The sequence below is a fragment of the Camelina sativa genome, chromosome 3, assembly GCF_030686135.1.
Source record: "Camelina sativa cultivar CO46 ecotype springtype chromosome 3, ASM3068613v1".
In the NCBI taxonomy this organism is placed as follows: domain Eukaryota; kingdom Viridiplantae; phylum Streptophyta; class Magnoliopsida; order Brassicales; family Brassicaceae; genus Camelina; species Camelina sativa.
Genome location: NC_141882.1, coordinates 6,748,645 through 6,767,355, shown reverse-complemented (window position 1 = coordinate 6,767,355; position 18,711 = coordinate 6,748,645). Strand labels below are relative to the sequence as shown.

Below are 18,711 nucleotides of genomic sequence, written 5' to 3'. Positions count from 1 at the left end.
AATTATGCATGTTTATGCCCGTCTAAAAATTTACGACTTTACCCTTGCAGTTCTTTATTTATCTTTTCTCATTTTTTCTCTTCGGAGTTTCGGATACAACTACTAGCATTTCTTTGTTTGACCAACCGACACACACTGAGTAAACAAACAACACCATTGAATCGTACTTCATTTCAAGTTCTTGGTATGGTATATACCATAATGGACTGTCCAGCTCAAACCGGAAACTAAACCAAAATCGGTTTTACCATCGGTAATGAACTTACAAGTAATACAGATAACAGTGCAGAAGCTGAAGTATCCTTTATTGGTAAACTGAAGCAAAGGAAAATGTTTTCTGAAGAATTAGCAAAAGGCATTCAGATTATATATTCAGCGGTAGAGGCTCTCCGACCTCAGATTCTCTGCAATCTCTGTCTCCCACCGATCTCCATTCTCAAGAAGCTTCTCTTTGTCATACAGAAGTTCCTGCACACCAAAAATAATCAGAATGCTATTTATGTAATCATAATAAATATTATTTTGAGAAATCTTATGTCTCTATGAAGTGTTTATGCAGACCTCATGTGTCTCAGTTGCAAACTCAAAGTTTGGTCCTTCAACGATTGCATCAACAGGGCAAGCTTCTTGGCAGAAACCACAGTAGATGCACTTTGTCATGTCGATATCATACCTGTATAGCTCCAAATCATCATTACACTATGACATGTATTGAACCAGCGAGAAAAGACAGTAATAGAAAGAAAATGGTTACTAAATGGGAACTCAAGGGGGTGACCTAGTGGTTCTGCGGCTGCCATCTTCCCGCTCCTCTGCCTCTATTGTGATTGCTTGAGCTGGACATACCTGATGAGATAGAGACCAGTATCCACACAAAATCAAAATTTCAGGTCATATTGTGATGCTATGGGACGAATTCTCGAGTAACATAGACTTAATAAAACAAAAACTCACAGCTTCACATAGTTTGCAGGCAATGCAACGTTCTTCCCCAGTAGGATACCTACGAAGAGCGTGCTCACCACGGAAGCGAGGGCTCAATGGACCCTTCTCAAAAGGGTAATTGATCTGCACACAAAGATAAAGTCTTCAGAATTAAAATATGTTTATTTCAACCTAATTACTCAATTCTGGTAAGACTGCCACTCACTGTAACTTTGGGATCAAAGAAGTACTTGAGGGTCAGCGACAAACCCCTGACCATTTCAGTGAGAAAAAGAGTGTTGATGCTCCGTTCAAAGACTGTGAAAGTAAGAAATATCAGGAATCGCTAACAGTCACAGATGGAAGTAACCACAAAGAAAAGCTAAGACAAATAGAAAGTTAGAAAAGTGTTTGGATCAAATAGCTTACCAGTACTCCAGTCCTTGGAGATCTCTTTAGCAAGCTGCTCAGCTTCTCTATCATCTACAAGTTACAAGAGGCAAAGAGGTTAGTAACATATATGCCTGAAAATTCATAGCCTAATTAACCAAGAAAACCCAAACATCAGTAAGAAACTATACCTTTGTTGCTTCCATAAGATATAGCACGGGACTGTAGCAGACAGAGATGAGATCCCTGTAAAGCTTGCCCTGAAAAAGCCTATCAACGAAGACAAGGCAGATGTTAAATGCAAGAAAAAATCCCAAAGCATAACCACCAGAAGCTAAACAATGTAAAAAGTACTTGTATTTGCAGAGATTGAGTTGAGATAACAACATTTTGCCTACACATTCTACCTTCAAGGAAGAGTAATGATCTATAGGAAAAATGAAGCCTCACTAGATTGAATGATGAAGCTACACGTAGAATCAACTATAACTGTAATAATCTAAATCCCTAATACTCGGACTCCCAAGGAAGACACACAAAAAAATCATTCTAAAGTCAGAAATAGAACAGGTTCACTCCAGTTACTATTGATGTGATGTCCAATCCCAAATTCTACCAACGCGAGACGAAAACAACGATGCAGAGTGGAACAAATATCAACAGAAATGACGCATTTCTAGGAACACAATCGACATTAAATGAACAAAATAAAATAAAGAGCGAACGAGATTCATACGAGATGTCGAGCTCGGAGAGCATTGAACGACTTGCGAGCCAGCAACGAAGCCATCGATACAACAAATCCAAATATCAAAATTAGGGTCTTTCTTCTTCCGCTGTTCCAGGTGAGAGAGAGAGAGAGAGAGAATAAATCCGATTTAACTGAAAATCCCAATGAAACAAACGAAGGATTTAACAAGAGATAAGACAAACAAAAACATCCGAACCTCTCAACACGCGATACTCAAAAGGAAAGAAGAAAAATCTTCTGCAGGAAGAACCCAGAGAACGTTCGTTCGATCTCACAAGAAGAACATATTGACACGAATCCTTCCTTTTTAGCTATAAAAGTGATTCACGGTCATCGGAATAAGACGGGCAACTAAACTCGATTTCGCTAGTAACCGGGAATTCTACCTTAAATCAAACCGGTTTTCTTTGGTATGACAGTCAATTCCGTTAAACGAACCAAGTTTATAAGACGTCGACCAAACCAGACCATTACCCGAGAAAACGTTCTGTGGTCAACTAACCAGACCTAAAAATTCAGATCAGAACCGATTACTCTAGACCGAGATTGTTCATTTAACCGGGAAAACCAAAGAAAAATACACAAAATTCAGAGATACTAGCGGAGAATTTTTTTTTTACAAAAAAGTAAAAGAAAAAATTAGTTGAGATGTTATGGTGCTATGTAGAAACTGTTGCCACAGTTAATGTGGGTTTGCATTAGAGGATTCCATCTATCATATACAATCCTACCGCCCCGCCCAACTCTTCCTTGAAATCGAGCTCTTCCGCTTCTTGATTCTACTGGAGGGCCGATTCCTGCAGCAGCCAGCTTATCTGGGACCAGCGGTTTTGTGAAGAGCATTACTGGCTCATTAGGATTCTACATAAAACAACAAACAGCTTAACGTACTTATCTTATGATCTCGAGTGATTCTATTACAGCTAACAACAACGATGATCTAAGGAATTACCAGTTTGTGGAGCCATCCGAGTCTTCTTCTTGCCTCTTGCTTCATGCTCCCGGCTTGAGCTCGAGCGAAATTTGAGTCGTAGAAACGAGGATGAGGGGTAAATGAAGGCCTTGCGAGTGTTTGGGTGGTGGTTGGGTCATCCGAGTCCATGAATTCATCTTCGCTTGAACCAAATCTGTAAGACGTCGAGAGTGGAAACCCAGACAGAGCCAAACTATCTTCCAATAGTTCAGTTTCGTGCTGCAAGCCAGATCAAAATCCAAAAAAGATGAATCAGGGAGGAGATCGAAATGCACAATTCTGCCAGGTTACAAAAGAGAACACTCCAGTGCAACGTTTTAAAGAAGTACCTTATATTTGAGTTGGATTCTCTGAAGGCTAACCTCACTCGCCATGAAATCCCTCTTTTTTTCTTCTCTCTATAAAGGTAACATGTTATTAGTTAAGTTAATACTTCATACCTATGGAGCATGCAGGTTTCTCTTAAGACAAGAATAAATTTACATTCATGTAACAAATATACCTTGATTAGACCTTCTAGAATGGTCTTTGCTTGGTCAAGATTGCGCCTGACCTGGCAATAACATATCCCAGAACAGAACAGAAGAACATGTTTGAGAATCCAAAAAAAGGATTATAAATAGTTGAACATAGATTTAGGTCTTCCCTTACCTGTCGAAGCTTTTCAAATGACTGCGCATTGTTTTCTCTCTGCTGCATCTGAAGGGAGGTCAGCAATTGTCAGTAAGTTATGGTGCAATTTCCATACTCAAAATTGTAAAATAAGAAAATTGATATAGCTACAGGCAGCAAGATAGCCTACCCTTCTTGTGTGTAGTCTATGAGCTTTCTCCCGTGGCCTAAACACATTGAACGGATTTGTATCATTGACTGGTGGTGGGGGCTGTTCCAAACAAAAAGGACACAAGCTTAGCTAATTTCTTTAGTAAATTTGCGAATAAATTATTTTCTTCCACATGTACGATTGAGACCAGTACAAATGATGATATACCTGTAAACGCCGCAAAATAGGCTTCTGCCATCTTTCACGCTAAGACAATACAAAACTATACTAGATTAGTTGGTGTTATAGGCCTATCCCCAAAGAGCCATTCACAACTTCTCATTAAAAAATTTCAACTGTCATCAAACTACACAACAACTATAACCAAAAAAAAACTCTCAATGGTTTATATCTCAAACCTTATTTTTCCAATAACTGAATATAGCCTGGAAAACTCCATATTTGATGGGCAAAGATTGCAGCGCCTGTAAAAAAAGTGGAAATAGCACAATAAGAACAATTTAAATGTGATTCACTGCCTCTGAGTAAAATACGCAGCAGAAATATACAAAATAGACCAAAACTAGAGAACAAAAGATACCTCAATAGCAGCATCAAACTGCAAAAGCACTGGAACTGGCAAACCAAGGGTAGGAGCAATAACTCCAGCTCTTTCCCGCGCCTTATGATCCAATACCTCTAGTTTAAAAATAATAAGTTCAAGCCTGTAGAACAAGAGATTAGGGACAGAAGATTTTGTTTTAAAACAAGAGAAAAGTTGAGCACTATCTCAACTCAATATTAGGGACATATCAGTTATAACTACTTCTTCTTTCAGTTTCCACTTGATCATATGGTTTTTGCACTATTAGCAAAATCCAGAATTCAGGCACCAGAAAAGAGAGAAGAATAAGAGTCTAGAGCTAAATCCATCTACCACACAGCAAATTAGAAATCTGGATAATCCAAATCATCTCAATGCTTAAATATGGAAAGCACGTCATATATGGTACAAGGCAACAGAAAAGGACTGTACAGATAGATGGGAAATTTGTAAACCAAAAACAAACAATTAACAAAATCTGAAATAAGTGGTTGACTACTTTACATTTCAGGTGTGAGAACCATCGTCTCCTTATTAAACTCAAAAAGCCAGTCATCATCGTCGTTGTCAAGATCATACTCCACAAATTCTCCAAGCTCAGCCCGGGCTGCAAAACAGATTTTTATTCTCCACGCTAAAAGATAACAATCTCTCAAAAATAAATTCTTAAAGATAACGGTTACCTCCTCTAGCGCGTAAATATGAAGCAGGCTGATTAAAAGTCCTAGAGTAGTCTCTTTCATATGTATCCACAACAAGATACTGAGGTGTTGGAATTTCTGAAATCAATTTCTTGGTAGGCACTTGAGGCTGCACCTGATTATAATGCGAAAACAAAGAATCTTCAAATCATCACTCTAGAACTTCACATCCAAACTGATGATACACAGAAGATAAAACTAGACAAGTTCACCTCATTGTCAACCTCTATACGGAGCAACTGAGAATTTCTAGTAATGGAAGAAGGAGTCTCTTCATCTTCAAAGTCTTTAAAGGACTTTAAAACTGGAAGCTTCTTGTGAATGTCCAGTGGACGGGGTCGGAAAGATAGCCTACTCATTTCACTACCTTCCTCCTCCTACTCTCTCTCTCTCTAGCTATTTGAGTACGAAGACCTCATCAACGCTTTCTTCTAATTTGCAATTGAAAAGAAACAACAGAAACCGCACAGCTTCAAAATCCCAAAACCCTAATTTCGTAAATGCGGAACAATTTTAGTGTAACATCGGGCAAAAAAAAAGACAAATGAGACCTAATTACTTACAAGTCGAGTTTTTTAGGGTTTTTTTTTTCTTCTCTTCTGGACTAATAGTACCGGCAAATAAAAAATGGGAGGGTTCAATTCTACTTTCGAGCTTACCCAGAAGCCGAGAAACGTTGAAATTTGAGGAAGAAAGAAGCTTTATAAATGTCCGAAAGCGAAATTGCAAAATCTCTCACTCGACAATTGAAATTTTTAGTGAATCTCGAATAGAACAGACAAGACAAACAGTTGAACCGAGGAGGGAAATTTGTTGGTTATATCAGCTCCGGTTTAATAAATATGAGAAAATGCAAACAACAAAACATATAGTAAAAGATTCAAACTTCACTAGTCTAAAACGTTTCTTCAGATATTGAATTGTAATAAACTTTCTCGTTACAATAATTTTCGATTTCTCAGAGAAAACAAAAAAAAAACATAACATCACAGTACATAGATAGATGGACAGACTGGATTCTATTTACAGACAAGGGATCCAAAGATGACCATCCAACGATTTGTTTCATGCTTCCATGTCCCTTTCTTCTTCATTAAAGTTGTTTCCTTTTCAGGCTAATTCCTTCATATCTTCGCTCATTATCCGTTCTCGGAAAGAACAAGCCATAAAAAGCCCTTGCTGTTGATCTTGCCATTGTTGTTAATTGTGTTGTTGTTCTTGGGTCAAGTCGATGTTCGTCGTGATTGTTTCTTGGTTAACTTGAAAGGACTCCAGCTTTTTCTGCGTTTTGATGTCTCACAGAAGAGACCAGAAGCTAGAGCTTGTTGAAGCCATAACTCAAACTCTTCCTCATCCTCATCCATCATCTCCACATCTAGATCCCACGGGAACCTGCTCGAGTTTGATCTCTGGGTTGCCTTTTCTAAACCAACCATGTTCACGTGGAAACTTGGTCTGTGTGTGTTTGGTCTACACGCCATTTCCTTCAATGGAAATGAAGCGTACATATCATTAAGTATACAAATCTTTTGATTCTTAAGCTGCCTTATTAGTCGAACTAATTCTGAACACACATCTGGTTACTTATAAAAAATGAAAACACCAACCTGGCAGATAGCCCATTCTGAGACATCAAAGATTTTGCCCTCCGCACAAACAAATGCTCGTGGTATTTCAATCTACAGCACATGATATAAAACGATTAATTCATCATTACCAATAAACAAACTAAGACTAAAAAACTGAAGCTTAACCTTATGTGCTTTCTCGAATACGAGAGTCCCTTTGTGTTCAACCCATCCATCACCATCTTTGGCTTGATGATATTGACCACACTCCTATAACAGTAATAACCATTAACACAAATTAAATGTTATGAGGAGGAATTTGAACTCAAAATGCTCGGCAGGGAGAAGTGTGAGTTGGCTAACCTGACACCATCTGGCCTTTGCCTTGCTCCTGTTTGTACATATCCAAATGTGTGAATTCCCGCATTTCGTACAGTGTATGCGCCTTGACTCTTCGGATCGATAACCCGGAACATTCTGAAGAAATTAGAAAATCTTTCAATCACTTTTTGTAGGAAAACAATAGAACAACACAGGACGCAAAAAAATCTCACAGATTATTTCAACTAACCTGATGAGAAGAAGCGTGCGAGGTCTGACAGACACTCCTGGTCCTAAATTCTTCTTTCTTTAACTGCTCATCGTAATCTCTCCTTTTAACAGAATCAGAAAGAACCTGCAAACTCAACCTTCCATGTCTCAATATTTAAGATAGAAAATAAATTGAGAAATCTAAGCTGAAAACTTCTGGTCACGGATGCATTTTTCAGGAATCACCTCGTAAGCACTTTGAAGTTTCTTGAATGAGTCACTTGCCAAAGGACTTCCCATATTCTTATCCGGATGAACCAGCATTGCCTATATAAAGTAAAACACAGCACAGAAATTAGAACAACTAAATTCATTAGCAGAGAGAGAGCTCTGAAGCCAAGAAAACAGACCTTCTTTCTATACTCTTTCTTTAGCAGTGCGTCATCAATCTTTTTATACCGAGGGATTCCCAATGCTTCATAGTGATTCAAACTATGAAGTATTCTTTTCATCTCATCAGCTGAATCCGTTTCTATTTTAACTACCTTAACACTAGAAATCTCCTTCATGTTACTAACAACAGTTGACGGTGATGCTGGCTTAGTGGACGACTTATCTTCATGAACCTTTTTCTCAGGTTCTTCAACAGGAACAGAAGAATACTCAAACTCTCCTGGAAACTCATCATCTATTACAGTTTCAGGTTTCTTTGGCTCCTCCGCTTGTGTTTTTTCACTAACACTATCACACCACTGAAGAAGACGGATAAGTATATCGTTGGACAAGAATGCAAGATTCATTGAGAGAATAACTCCAGGCCATCCAAGTCTGACTTTGACACAGTACATTGCATACATCGTCGCCATAAGAACCACCACCCGCGCGTGATTCAAGGAGAACAAATAACCTGATTCAAACAACAACAGACATTAACCCTATATGAAAGATTCATTAGCAATAAGATAATTAATAATAAGACTTTCTTAAAAAGAAAAATTCACTTGCCTCCAACTATAAATAATGTTCCGGTGATCCAAAAATTAGCGTACATCCACAAAATCAAAATTCCAAATAGTCCTACAATGAAGATCCCAGGAGTGCGACCTAAGTACAAGACAACAGCACCAGCAGCTGCCTGCGATGGTAAATCAAATATAGGTGAGACTCAACTCAATTATGCACTGCAACCAAATCTTTAAATGTAAAATTTTACTGAAAATTTCAATACTATTTGCGGGAATAATTTGTAAGATCAATATATTGTAGTTTTCAGTATTAGTTCTCCAGGCACTCACTCTCACCACACCCAGAAATCTACAATAGTTAAAGATATAGAACTCATCAAGAATTCAAAGGGCTCTAGAGGCCTTACCATACCGAGCAGAACATAAACCAAGCAAGATAGTGAAGTCAGGCTAAGGAAGCAACCCCACATAATCAGGAGCAAAGCAGCTGAACCAAATTTAGCACTGGACTGGAAACCCCTCGAAATGCAGTCTTTCCAGTAAACAAACGATATACTAAGCAGCCCTAATAGCTTCCCACATCCACTACACACTAGTGGCCAATGACGCTCTGCCAAAGCTTCTGTCCTTTCCCCAAAACATCGAGTTGCAGCACAAACCCATGAGCACAAATGTTTCTGAGACTGCAACCATATCAAACCTTGCTTCACCAATCCTATATCCTCCATAGCTAGATAAAATAACAAAACCCTAAAATCGTCCTCCAAAACCAAAGCTCAGGTAAATTGACAGCAGAAAGAACAATGGCACTGAAGAACCAGGTTTATCGAGAAATCAAGCTGCTTAGCCATTGCTTTGATCACTAGAAGATACATTAGGCTCGTAGCTTATCCAACTGGTTTTCCCAAGAGAGAGAAGATACAACAAAACATAATTAGCAGTAAACGACAGCAAAATCCGGCTTTAAGCTTATTCGTTCAACGCATATCCCTTCAGATACAAGTTTCCCCAGCAAAGAATAAACATACAAAAAGAAAAAGTAATCTCTAGAATATCCCAGAACCTTTCTTCCCCTCTTTTCAGCAATCACTTCTCACAAAACCCTAAAATTACCCAACAACAACCCAGTTTAGTACATAGCCTCAACTCAGATCCGAGAAGCTTAATCAATCGGAGTATTCTCCGGCGGAACAACGCAGACCCAGAAAACAAAATAGGTTCTTTAGAGCATTTCACCGAGTCGGTGTAGAGTAGATAGATAGAGAGAGAGAGAGAGAGAGAGTGAAGAAAAAGGAAGAAGAAGCAACAAGCTTTAGTTTATTGAAGTAAAATTGGTTACAACAGTAAAGATAAGCTCGGGAAACATGAAACCCCAAAAAGAGCTCATGAAAAAGAAGAAAAGAAGAAACTTTTAAAAGATTCAAATAAAGTTGTTCGAGGAGAAAGAGAGAGAGAAAAGGGAGAAGACAGTGGCGTATAGAGACAGAGATTAGAGACGATTTAACCTTTACTTCTTACTTCTTAGCGAATGAATCATTCTTTTGGAATTGGATTAAGTGATACTGTATTACCGGAATTTTGTGGGTCCTACGACTTAACAGAACCAGAGTTCTTGAACCGTTAAATCAAACCGAGGAGATGGGATTTCAACTCGGACCGGAATTGGTTTAACCTTCTGGTTTTTTAATTAAGCTCATCCAAGACAGTTGAAGCTACTAAACATAGAGTAGAGAGACTTCAAGATAAGAGAAACAGATTCAACTTCAATCTATGGATATATACATACATACACTCAAATCTCTGTTTTGCAGATGTAAGACGACTTGAACAACAGCGAGCCAGAGACCACCTTTTCTGCAGTCGTTATCAGCTCAAAATCTAACAGAAAGCCAAAAGAAAGAAGAAAAAGAAGAGAAGACGCAGAAACATCAAACTCCTCCTTTTCCCATTTACATCTCAAAAACAGAAATGAGGAAATTTTTCAAAAGAGGGATTTTTTTTCTTTTTTCAAATGGTACTGCTGAATGTATTACCAGCATTAGCTGATGAAGCACCTGATGAGTAAGCATTTGAGTGATCCCTAGACGAGGCATTCGAAGAAGAAGAAGGGTTTGTGTAGTTTTGTCTGTTCACTTGCTCTGCCTTTGTTGCCACCGGCCCTCTCACTTTCAAATCCATGAAATCAGATATCAAACCCGGTCTGCTTATTTTCTTGTAGTCTATATCCTTCTCCCCTGTTAGAAACTTCACCACTGTGGACATACTTGGTCTTAGCTTAGGACTGTCTTGCGTGCACAAAAGACCGATTTTTAGGTACCTACAAGCTTCCTCTGCGTCAAAGATTCCATTTAAACCTGAATCAACTAGATCCACGAGCTCATTCCGCTCATAAAGATCCCAAGCCTGTTGAAATGTAAAAAGAGGTTAGCTTTCCAAAACAAGAGCTTAAAGAAGGGTAAGATCGATCATGCGGATTCATCTGACCAATTCTGATGAGTAGCAAGACTTACTCTTTCCAGAAGATATTGATATTCCGTGGGTAACCGGGTGTTTTTGTTACTTCTTCCACTGACTATCTCCATCAGAAGGACTCCAAAGCTGTATATATCAGCTTTACGCGTCAACTGTCCCCTAACCGCATACTCTGGTGCTAAATAACCACTGCCCAAAAACAGATGTGAATACATGTTAAGACCTGCAGTTTTTAGTGGGGAATTAGGGAAAAGGGAGAAAGAAACATATGGAACTCACATTGTCCCAGCGACGCGAGTGCTGACATGAGTCATGTTAGGTGGCATAAGCCTAGCGAGTCCAAAATCAGAGATCTTAGGAGATAGATATCTGTCGAGTAGAATGTTGCTTGCTTTGATATCTCTATGGATTATGTGTGGCCGTACTTCTTCATGGAGAAAGGCAAGACCTTTAGCAACCCCAACGCAAATATTGGCCCTACTACTCCAATCAAACTGTATCCCACTCCGAGTATAGCCGCCAGCTGAAAAAAAAATCATTTGGTTAGGAATAACATTACAAAGCCAGAGAAGCTGACACTTAAAAAGTAGGAAACTAAAGAGAATCACCTAGAAGCGTCTTATCAAGACTATTGTTCTCAAGAAAGTTGTAAACAAGAATCCTGTGAATCCCCTCCACGCAGCATCCATACAACTCAACCAAATTCTCATGTTGTATTTTGGATATCACATTGATCTCAGTCAAGAATTCTTTTACACCTTGTCTTGACTCAGCCGAGAGGACTTTGATAGCCGCTAGCTTTCCATCTTTAAGACGTCCCTAGACATTGAAATTTGTTTCAAAAAGAGTTAAAAAACATGAAAGAGAGAATGTGAAAAAGAAGATTGAAGCAACTGAGTTAATTATCTCATTCACCTTGTACACAGAACCAAAACCTCCTTCTCCAATTTTATTTTCAGCACTGAAATCATCTGTTGCCTGACGTATCTCTCTATATTTGAATATCTTTACGTTGTCTATCGCTGCTATTTCTGTATACATATCAAGCACTTGAAGTTAGAGACACCCAGAAACAAGAGGAGTATACACTATACAGGATTAACATTCCATATTTAAAACAAGTAATCATCCTATTTAAAGAACCCTAGATCATGTATCTGTACCTCCATCAACTTCTCTAGCTTCTCCACTCAGACATGCGAACCAGGAGCAACCCATCAATGTAAGACAGAGACCTGTGACCTGTTTCTGCCATGAATAACCAGAAGCAATTAAGAGATTTGACTTCTAGCTAGTAAAACAACCACAGATGGATTTTAATTACAACTCAATTCCTCAATAGATACTCAGTCTAAGTCAGAAACCCTAGTAGTGGGGGGACCAAAAATTAAAAAGCTGTGAACTTGGAATTTGGGTTTTGTCATAATTCAGAACAGAAGCAGACTACCGAGAAGAGAAAGAAAATAAGAGAAACCCACCTCAGAAAGATCCTAAATTTGGAAGATCGCTGCTGAAGCAAACCAAAAGAGAGAGAGAGAGAGAAATCGCAGGTTAGAAACTTGAAGCTACTAGGGTAGAGTTGGTATTAAAAGGCTGCGTCTTTATTACGAGATGAGAGTCCTTGTTTGTCTCTCGCCGTGTTTGAAGATCAGATTACGGATTTGTTGAAATGGGAGACTAAAGACGAATGAATGAATAATACATTAAGGAAGACCGTCTTCGTCTTGTAATGGTGGCGGGTAAAAGTCAATGCCCCCAAACGTAACCAGACGTCATCATTTAATACGTTGCTTGCTCCGAGTCCGACGACCAAATCTACTCTTTTTTTTTTTTTTTTTTTTCCTTCTGTTTTTTCTTAATTTGTGTTTTTTGCTCGTGTTTAAAATGCCTTTTATGAATTATATGATTCGACTTTTAATTATTGAATTTGACTCCTTCATTATTCATTTAACTTTATGCTTCAGTCATGGCCTCATTGCCTTGCCCATAATTCTTTCTCTTTTTTGGGCATAAATATTGTCTTTTTTTTGGTAGTGGCATAAATATTGTCTTTTAAAAAAATATTGTCTAGTTCATTTATAGTTGGAGCTAATTATTTGTCTTTTTGATTATAGTATTGCAATAAATGTTTTCAACATGTATAGTCAAAAAAAAAGAAAAAAATCCAGCATCTTTTGTCAAAAAGATCCAACATGATTATGTTTTGTACTACTATTTCTATTTTTATTCCAATATATATATATATATATATATATATATTCTTCACACAATTCAACGCGATCAAGTGTATTAACATAATGAAAAATGTAGTTACAAAAATAGTGAAATATTGGAACTACAAACACTATACTCTTATGATTTGTTTGTCAAAGTATAACTTTGTATTAGTGATGTTGTAACATCGTCTAGGTTATTTGCATCTTTTTGATTTTGAAACCTTTAATCGATGCGTTAAGAGTCTATTTAACACGTTAGAATGTGAAAACGTGTTTAACAGATACAAAAAACATCATTGCTTGTATAGTTGTATTAAAATATGTGAAGTTTCAATGATTCATCCCATTAAAATAAGAAATAAAATATAGCGTTAGATGATGAAATACATAAACAAAGACAGTAATTAGAGCCTAACACGGGTCAAAAAGTCAAAGGTAGGAAACCTTATCACAATTTCTTTCTTTTGTTCTACTCGTCGTCAGGAGGAATCGTCACGACGAACGAGACGGAAATAATGGGACATGTGTTCACACCACGAAAATGAAGGACAGCTCAAACAAGAAACCAAAGGTTCTTTAATGACTCTTCAGATGAGTTCTCTCTCTCTTTCTCTCTCTCTCTTGACAGCTCAGTGAAGTTTTATAAATGAAACCAACATGTATTATAATAAAAAAAAACTTCAACGTCAATTCCAACAGAATCAAAAGAGAGGTTTTTTATAGTTTTAGCCTTTTAGGGGTCAAAGTCTTCTAGCAATAATGGCAACATTCCTAGGTGAGATGTTGGGATCAAATATGGGAAGCATCATAACTTTAATGGAGTCACCTTGTTCTTGGAGAAACATTAGTCTATCAAGCAAGATTAATGTCTCAAGCACTGGTCCAAATGCAGCTCTAATAGACCAGTAAGGACCTATCAGTTCCTGCATTTTTTTACATTTTTTTTTTAGTTTGACAACACCAAATACAAGCATCCATCAATGTATGGGAATCAGGGACAGAGGAGAATGCAAGAGAGGATGAGAAATTGCTTACAGTGAATGCATCAGCTTCGTTCCATGTGGCATTCAGGTCGAGATCTTGAGGATGTTCTAGATTCAGGCGGGAAAATGCTGACAGGCAAAACTTCTCGAAAGAAGAACACGAATTCGAGCTTGTCTGCCTCATGGAGTTCTTGTCATCGGTGTCTGCAGTGTACTATAGATATAAAAAAAAAGTGATTTTGGTCTCATTTATTATAAAGTCTAATCCATCGGCCTACTGACCTTTCCTAGTGTTATCAACTGTTGCTGGGGTTTCGAGGGCTTTTCTTTGCTGTTGACGGCGGAATGCCTTCCCTTGGCGCCCAATGGAAGGACTCGTCGCCAAAACCTCTGGATAATGTTGCGAGAGAACCTTCAAAGAGTAAACAGATTTGTTACTTGTTACTATAAATTCAGATTCGATTTACAAAAAGTCTATTCACAAACAGAACCAAACCTATATTACCATTTGAAAAGCTGCACGAAAAGAATGCAACTCGAAATTCTGCAGACCAGCATCTTCTCCTAAGCTGCTCCATCTCTCAGCACTCTGAGAAAACTCATGTTAGTTCTTTACAAAATTAGATTACTGAGATGAAACATTATGATATAAAACAAAAATGTTGCAGCATCAAAAAGAGATAAAATAATGGACTATACCTGACAAGCCAGATCACGTGCATTTTTGCCAAGCGAAAAGTTCAAGAATTTGAGTCCAGCACTCATAGGAAAACCACATTTGGAACAAGAATTCTCACTGCTTTTTTCCGATAATAAGTTGTAACAGCAGCCAATGCTCACTACTGCTTTTACTTCTTCACACTCCATAAAAGTCCTGACGAAGTCAAGTTAGCACACTGTTTCAGTGTTTAGGGACAATCAGGACAAAACTATTAATGTATTCAGAAGATGACAGAAAACACAGGTGAAACAATTACAGCAAGCATTCAAACTAACCTCAACATTGTAACAGGTAGATCTCCACATGCATGAAGGCCAGCAAGAACAAGTGAACAAGATCTGTTTGCATCATTTGGTGATTGTGATTTCCTTGGACCTTCATTTGAATCCAAGTCATTTTTCTCCAGAGGAACATCAGTCAAGGCTTTCAACATCTCTGTGGATAATACACGGCATGTAATCGTCATTGGAACATCAGGGCACTTGTTTCCTGAACTAACAGTGAAAAGGTTAAGTAGCATCAACTAGTCTAAAAGACCAGAACTGTGCATCGGGAATAAGGAACATCTATTACTTTGTAAAATGTTTAGATAGAAAATTATAATCTGCAGATCCCTTACCCAGATTTACGCATCTGTGCTGCAAAATGCTTTCTGATACGTGCTGCACGTGCATCTGTTACCTTTCCGTGATGAGAGGAAGAATCAATTGCAACCACTGAGTGCTTATATTGGAACGAAAGAACCTGCGCTAGATAACCCTGAAATAATATTTTTAACAAGTGAACAACATATTTGCCAATGATGTTATTTAACACAATTAGTTAAAACTATAAACTACAAAGTTACTAAAACTCAAATATAAAGAAAATATCATCAGAGGAAATGTTCATTATACAACCAGAAAGAGAATTTACCAATGCAGCAAACAAATGTAACCACGCAAATTATGACAAAGGGAGCTCCAACACTGCTAAACATGAGAAATGAATTGAAGATACCTGACCAGAGCCGACATCGACGACAGTAGGAGCTCCAACACTGTTAACGACTGAACTAACAACAGCGGAAAGAACTTCAACCTGCATGAACCTTTAGAAGTGACTTACAGATCCATTGAAACAAAGTGACCAGTAGAAGGTACATGACGAACCCGGAAGATACATTTAACAAATACTAAAACATAGGTTTACTCCCAAGAAAAACATAGGTTTACTCCCAAGAAAAGCATAGGTTTACATGTGAAGTAACAAATGACATTTCCGGGTTCTTTTGGTAAATAGACCAGAACAAGTTGCAAAACATTGATCATCTCTTTTCAATTTAAGTTGGGGTTAGTCACCAAATCATACTACTGAAGGTCCATATCCAAAGAAGACATACTACTGAAAGACATGGAAATTCACCTAGGAAAGTGATAAAACAATATACCTCATGTTTTTTCTTTAGATTCATGCCCTGTGAAAGAACAGTGCTAAGAGGTACCATACCCACATCTGCAAGTACCTGCCAAAAATAGAAAATAATTAAGCTTGATATACTCTAGAATCTGAAATAAAAATACCACCAGATACAGCAGAAAGAAGTAAAGATACATACCACCATTCAGTATTCATACACTATCAGAGGAACTTAACATGGAGAAACTCGTACCGCAATACAATTCAAAGAATGTAAAATGTAGAGCAAAGAAAAAACAGTACCGCCTGTAAATCCGCTTGCTCTCTAGGAAACGATAGAGACCTCAACGTGTGAATAAAGTCCTGGAGTGAAGCAGGCCAGTGATCCTAATAAACAAATCCAATAACACAAAAATATTCAGACGCATACCATCGAGCATACTTAAAAAAAATGTACCCTTTTAATAAAATATATCTTAAGACCAAAACTTTACCTGGACACCACCGGAGGGGATAAGAAGAATGTTTTCTGGCTTCTCATCCTTTAAGCAACTCATCCATTCTTCATCAACAGCTTCCCATTGTTTACCCTGAAAACAAATTCCATCAATCAACTCACACAACACAACACAACCCAGCTGGAAGATGAAAATTTCTGATTTTTGTTTCCTATAACCGACCATACCATGAAGAAATTGACAACGCGAGCATTGATTAGGAAAGAATAAGGTTGGATGAAATCGATAATGGAGGTGATCCATTCTAGGGTTTCGGCTCTTGTGTTGCAAGAATACTTGCTGCTCTTCATTTTCCCGGTGACCTGAGTAGCAGCAACGATTCTAGTTTCCGCCGCCAAACGGTGACCAAATAAGGAGCCGTCGAAATGTTTTCTAAAAAACCTCGCTTTAAACTTTATTCAATTTACCCCCCCAAAGTTATTTATTCGTAACAAATACACCCCCACAGGAGACTCTGACCTGGCTGGAAGGTTTAGACTCATGTCACCACTATCAGATATTCAGATGTATCACACTATTCTTCTGTGACTACTGACTACCAAACACATCTCTTGTTAACACTCCTCTTCACCAAATGCAGTTCTCACAAAGAAATGATAACAACACACAGTTAATTTTATAAACCATATTCTAAACAGATAATATAGAAGATAACAAAAGAGTATTCATGATTCATGATACTTAAAAACTAAACATCCCGTTACATAAATCCAAATATAAAAAACTGACTACTATAACTTAAAAGCAACATTTGGTTCTCCCTCCATGGATAGGATATATACCCAAATTTTTAGTTTACTTTTATTTTTGTTCTTCAACTTCTTCATCATCTTCACCGGTTGCATAGTCATCAACATCTACAACGACTTGAGGGAAGTCTCTGAACTCGCTACACATGTCATGACCAAATATGATAACATAAAAGGTCCTATCGCAGTCATAGATGAAGTTCAAGTACTTGCCATCTTCGAGATCGTTATCTCTTACAAAATTCTCCCAACCAAGTGTTAGCAACACTTTCTCTCCTCTTTTCTTCATTCTGACCGTCCAACATCTCCCACTATAGTCTAGGACGTCCACCGTAATTGGCAATGGATCCGGGAAGTATTCGTTAAATCCCAATGGAATCGCCTAAAATCAAACACAGAAAAGAAAAACAAAAACAACTCTTAGGAAGGAGACAAGACCAGCAACGCAGGAACAAGAAGCTCTAGTTTGAAATCTGAGTATTATTGGTGTTTTACACTACCAAAGAGATGTTTGGTTTCAGCAGCTAGAGCAAAACACATAACTTCAGTTAAAACTTGCAAGATTCAGTAAAGACAGTCTATGACTTCTTGAATCTACACAAAAGGCAATTGAAAGCTTTAAACTTGTATATTTTTGCTAATTTGGAGCTAGAAAAAGAGATTTATAGGACCTTAATTAGTTCTTAGCTCCATATAAATAGAGATTAAATAAAACAGTTTACCCTAAAAACAGAAACATTTACACACACAGCCTTTCCTTTTAATAAGAAGGGAAGAGAATTCTCACAAATGATTTAGATGACTTCTGCGAGATGAAAGCCTTCACAAACCGAACCTCACTACTAATGGCAGCCATGGAAAAGAGAGAGTGAGAGACCAAATGTAGCCACGAGCAAAGAAGTCTAGAGATGGAAGAGAAAGGAACAAAGAGAGGTGTGTTGTTTTAGAGAAAGAGAAGACACTTTTAAAACAACCTTTTTGTTTGTAATGCAGAAACACAGAGAGACAGGACAGAGACATTGTGCTTTAATGGTGTGACTAATCGGACTATTCAATTTTCTCACCAACTACTTTATTAAATTTTATTTGTAAATAAAGAAGATAGGAAATTTTAATTTGTCGTTTTCTGAAATAAGGAATTGATGTCATACTATTAAAACAACTTGCTACCTTTTTGACCAGTCTCAATCTCACACTGCTTTTCTAACTTTACTAGGCCCATCCCCGATGAACTCTTATTAATATTATTATTGGGCTAAATGATACAACCCATTAGCCCAGTAACGAGCCTCGAGCTAGCAACTCAAAAACCCTAGAGTTCTCCGCTATATAAACCTCAGATCTTTAGTATCATTATGTCGCATAGTTCTTCGAAATAGCTTCAGCTCTAGAAATTTCAATGTTTTAAAAGGTTTTTTTTTTTGTAAAGCTCGATTCGGTTTTTTTCTTTTCTTGAAAAGTTCTTTGTCGATCTGTAGAAGTGT

General features: G+C 37.7%; 6 protein-coding genes and 1 long non-coding RNA gene across 18 annotated transcripts; 1 reads left to right on the top strand and 6 right to left on the bottom strand.

Moving 5' to 3' along the window:
• Positions 1 to 140: 140 nt before the first annotated feature.
• Positions 141 to 2,424, bottom strand: LOC104775771 (NADH dehydrogenase [ubiquinone] iron-sulfur protein 8-B, mitochondrial). The gene is made up of 9 exons (XM_010499691.3): positions 2,262 to 2,424; positions 2,051 to 2,150; positions 1,506 to 1,584; positions 1,354 to 1,407; positions 1,151 to 1,242; positions 955 to 1,068; positions 779 to 846; positions 562 to 673; positions 141 to 468 (listed from the first exon to the last, which is right to left on the bottom strand). The coding sequence occupies exons 2-9, from the start codon at positions 2,102 to 2,104 to the stop codon at positions 373 to 375; spliced, it is 669 nt and encodes a 222-aa protein (XP_010497993.1). The 5' UTR covers positions 2,105 to 2,150; positions 2,262 to 2,424; the 3' UTR covers positions 141 to 372.
• A 171-nt stretch (positions 2,425 to 2,595) lies between these two features.
• LOC104775768 (uncharacterized) lies at positions 2,596 to 6,126 on the bottom strand. 8 transcript variants are annotated; one of them, XM_010499687.3, is made up of 13 exons: positions 5,670 to 6,126; positions 5,319 to 5,537; positions 5,089 to 5,221; positions 4,910 to 5,012; positions 4,403 to 4,526; positions 4,221 to 4,286; positions 4,030 to 4,068; positions 3,841 to 3,921; positions 3,690 to 3,737; positions 3,541 to 3,591; positions 3,368 to 3,436; positions 3,018 to 3,257; positions 2,596 to 2,926 (listed from the first exon to the last, which is right to left on the bottom strand). In XM_010499687.3, exons 2-13 carry the CDS (start codon positions 5,463 to 5,465, stop codon positions 2,717 to 2,719), a joined length of 1,311 nt encoding a protein of 436 aa, XP_010497989.1. In that variant the 5' UTR covers positions 5,466 to 5,537; positions 5,670 to 6,126; the 3' UTR covers positions 2,596 to 2,716. The 8 variants fall into 8 exon arrangements, with proteins under 8 accessions (XP_010497989.1, XP_010497987.1, XP_010497988.1 ...); XM_010499685.3 differs by having other exon boundaries at positions 5,319 to 5,594; positions 5,670 to 6,071; XM_010499686.3 differs by having other exon boundaries at positions 5,319 to 5,594; positions 5,766 to 6,020.
• Positions 5,998 to 9,787, bottom strand: LOC104775769 (uncharacterized). Its single transcript, XM_010499690.3, has 9 exons — positions 8,578 to 9,787; positions 8,211 to 8,340; positions 7,616 to 8,112; positions 7,452 to 7,532; positions 7,246 to 7,350; positions 7,038 to 7,151; positions 6,861 to 6,944; positions 6,714 to 6,785; positions 5,998 to 6,590 (listed from the first exon to the last, which is right to left on the bottom strand). Exons 1-9 carry the CDS (start codon positions 8,896 to 8,898, stop codon positions 6,330 to 6,332), a joined length of 1,665 nt encoding a protein of 554 aa, XP_010497992.1. The 5' UTR covers positions 8,899 to 9,787; the 3' UTR covers positions 5,998 to 6,329.
• A 126-nt stretch (positions 9,788 to 9,913) lies between these two features.
• Positions 9,914 to 12,551, bottom strand: LOC104775767 (cold-responsive protein kinase 1). 2 transcript variants are annotated; one of them, XM_010499683.3, is made up of 7 exons: positions 12,121 to 12,551; positions 11,806 to 11,890; positions 11,558 to 11,673; positions 11,251 to 11,461; positions 10,922 to 11,165; positions 10,681 to 10,831; positions 9,914 to 10,573 (listed from the first exon to the last, which is right to left on the bottom strand). In XM_010499683.3, exons 2-7 carry the CDS (start codon positions 11,858 to 11,860, stop codon positions 10,178 to 10,180), a joined length of 1,173 nt encoding a protein of 390 aa, XP_010497985.1. In that variant the 5' UTR covers positions 11,861 to 11,890; positions 12,121 to 12,551; the 3' UTR covers positions 9,914 to 10,177. The 2 variants fall into 2 exon arrangements, with proteins under 2 accessions (XP_010497985.1, XP_010497986.1); XM_010499684.3 differs by having other exon boundaries at positions 11,806 to 11,884; positions 12,121 to 12,504.
• A 628-nt stretch (positions 12,552 to 13,179) lies between these two features.
• LOC104775766 (uncharacterized) lies at positions 13,180 to 16,867 on the bottom strand. 4 transcript variants are annotated; one of them, XM_010499682.3, is made up of 12 exons: positions 16,646 to 16,867; positions 16,455 to 16,550; positions 16,264 to 16,347; positions 15,992 to 16,066; positions 15,562 to 15,642; positions 15,182 to 15,321; positions 14,838 to 15,056; positions 14,541 to 14,715; positions 14,347 to 14,430; positions 14,124 to 14,253; positions 13,894 to 14,045; positions 13,180 to 13,781 (listed from the first exon to the last, which is right to left on the bottom strand). In XM_010499682.3, the coding sequence occupies exons 1-12, from the start codon at positions 16,766 to 16,768 to the stop codon at positions 13,599 to 13,601; spliced, it is 1,542 nt and encodes a 513-aa protein (XP_010497984.1). In that variant the 5' UTR covers positions 16,769 to 16,867; the 3' UTR covers positions 13,180 to 13,598. The 4 variants fall into 4 exon arrangements, 3 of the variants coding, with proteins under 3 accessions (XP_010497984.1, XP_087356273.1, XP_087356275.1); XM_087500147.1 differs by having other exon boundaries at positions 14,838 to 15,051; XR_015589406.1 differs by having other exon boundaries at positions 13,497 to 13,781; positions 13,894 to 14,055.
• LOC147946652 (uncharacterized) lies at positions 13,640 to 14,313 on the top strand. The gene is made up of 2 exons (XR_015589417.1): positions 13,640 to 13,763; positions 13,854 to 14,313. It is a non-coding gene; the product is annotated as an uncharacterized LOC147946652 (long non-coding RNA).
• Positions 16,868 to 17,072: 205 nt separating the features above from the next.
• Positions 17,073 to 18,255, bottom strand: LOC104775765 (B3 domain-containing protein At1g16640-like). The gene is made up of 2 exons (XM_010499680.3): positions 18,015 to 18,255; positions 17,073 to 17,609 (listed from the first exon to the last, which is right to left on the bottom strand). The coding sequence occupies exons 1-2, from the start codon at positions 18,081 to 18,083 to the stop codon at positions 17,280 to 17,282; spliced, it is 399 nt and encodes a 132-aa protein (XP_010497982.1). The 5' UTR covers positions 18,084 to 18,255; the 3' UTR covers positions 17,073 to 17,279.
• Positions 18,256 to 18,711: the final 456 nt, after the last annotated feature.

Coding starts and splice junctions, on each gene's coding strand:
- LOC104775771 (XM_010499691.3), bottom strand. CDS start 2,104: ATGGCTTCGTTGCTGGCTCGCAAGTCGTTCAATGCTCTCCGAGCTCGA. Junction 1,408..1,505: donor ATCTTATGGAAGCAACAAAG/GTATAGTTTCTT, acceptor TGTAACTTGTAG/ATGATAGAGAAGCTGAGCAG. Junction 1,243..1,353: donor CTCCAAGGACTGGAGTACTG/GTAAGCTATTTG, acceptor TTACTTTCACAG/TCTTTGAACGGAGCATCAAC.
- LOC104775768 (XM_010499687.3), bottom strand. CDS start 5,465: ATGAGTAGGCTATCTTTCCGACCCCGTCCACTGGACATTCACAAGAAG. Junction 4,527..4,909: donor ATGGTTCTCACACCTGAAAT/GTAAAGTAGTCA, acceptor CTTGTTCTACAG/GCTTGAACTTATTATTTTTA. Junction 3,258..3,367: donor GAATCCAACTCAAATATAAG/GTACTTCTTTAA, acceptor TCTGGCTTGCAG/CACGAAACTGAACTATTGGA.
- LOC104775769 (XM_010499690.3), bottom strand. CDS start 8,898: ATGGAGGATATAGGATTGGTGAAGCAAGGTTTGATATGGTTGCAGTCT. Junction 7,351..7,451: donor AACTTCAAAGTGCTTACGAG/GTGATTCCTGAA, acceptor TTGAGTTTGCAG/GTTCTTTCTGATTCTGTTAA. Junction 6,786..6,860: donor TATTCGAGAAAGCACATAAG/GTTAAGCTTCAG, acceptor CATGTGCTGTAG/ATTGAAATACCACGAGCATT.
- LOC104775767 (XM_010499683.3), bottom strand. CDS start 11,860: ATGGGTTGCTCCTGGTTCGCATGTCTGAGTGGAGAAGCTAGAGAAGTT. Junction 11,462..11,557: donor GTTTTGGTTCTGTGTACAAG/GTGAATGAGATA, acceptor TTCAATGTCTAG/GGACGTCTTAAAGATGGAAA. Junction 10,832..10,921: donor ACTCGCGTCGCTGGGACAAT/GTGAGTTCCATA, acceptor GTTTTTGGGCAG/TGGTTATTTAGCACCAGAGT.
- LOC104775766 (XM_010499682.3), bottom strand. CDS start 16,768: ATGAAGAGCAGCAAGTATTCTTGCAACACAAGAGCCGAAACCCTAGAA. Junction 14,431..14,540: donor CACGTGATCTGGCTTGTCAG/GTATAGTCCATT, acceptor GAGTTTTCTCAG/AGTGCTGAGAGATGGAGCAG. Junction 14,046..14,123: donor AGTTGATAACACTAGGAAAG/GTCAGTAGGCCG, acceptor AGTACACTGCAG/ACACCGATGACAAGAACTCC.
- LOC104775765 (XM_010499680.3), bottom strand. CDS start 18,083: ATGGCTGCCATTAGTAGTGAGGTTCGGTTTGTGAAGGCTTTCATCTCG. Junction 17,610..18,014: donor AGAAGTCATCTAAATCATTT/GTGAGAATTCTC, acceptor GTTTGATTTTAG/GCGATTCCATTGGGATTTAA.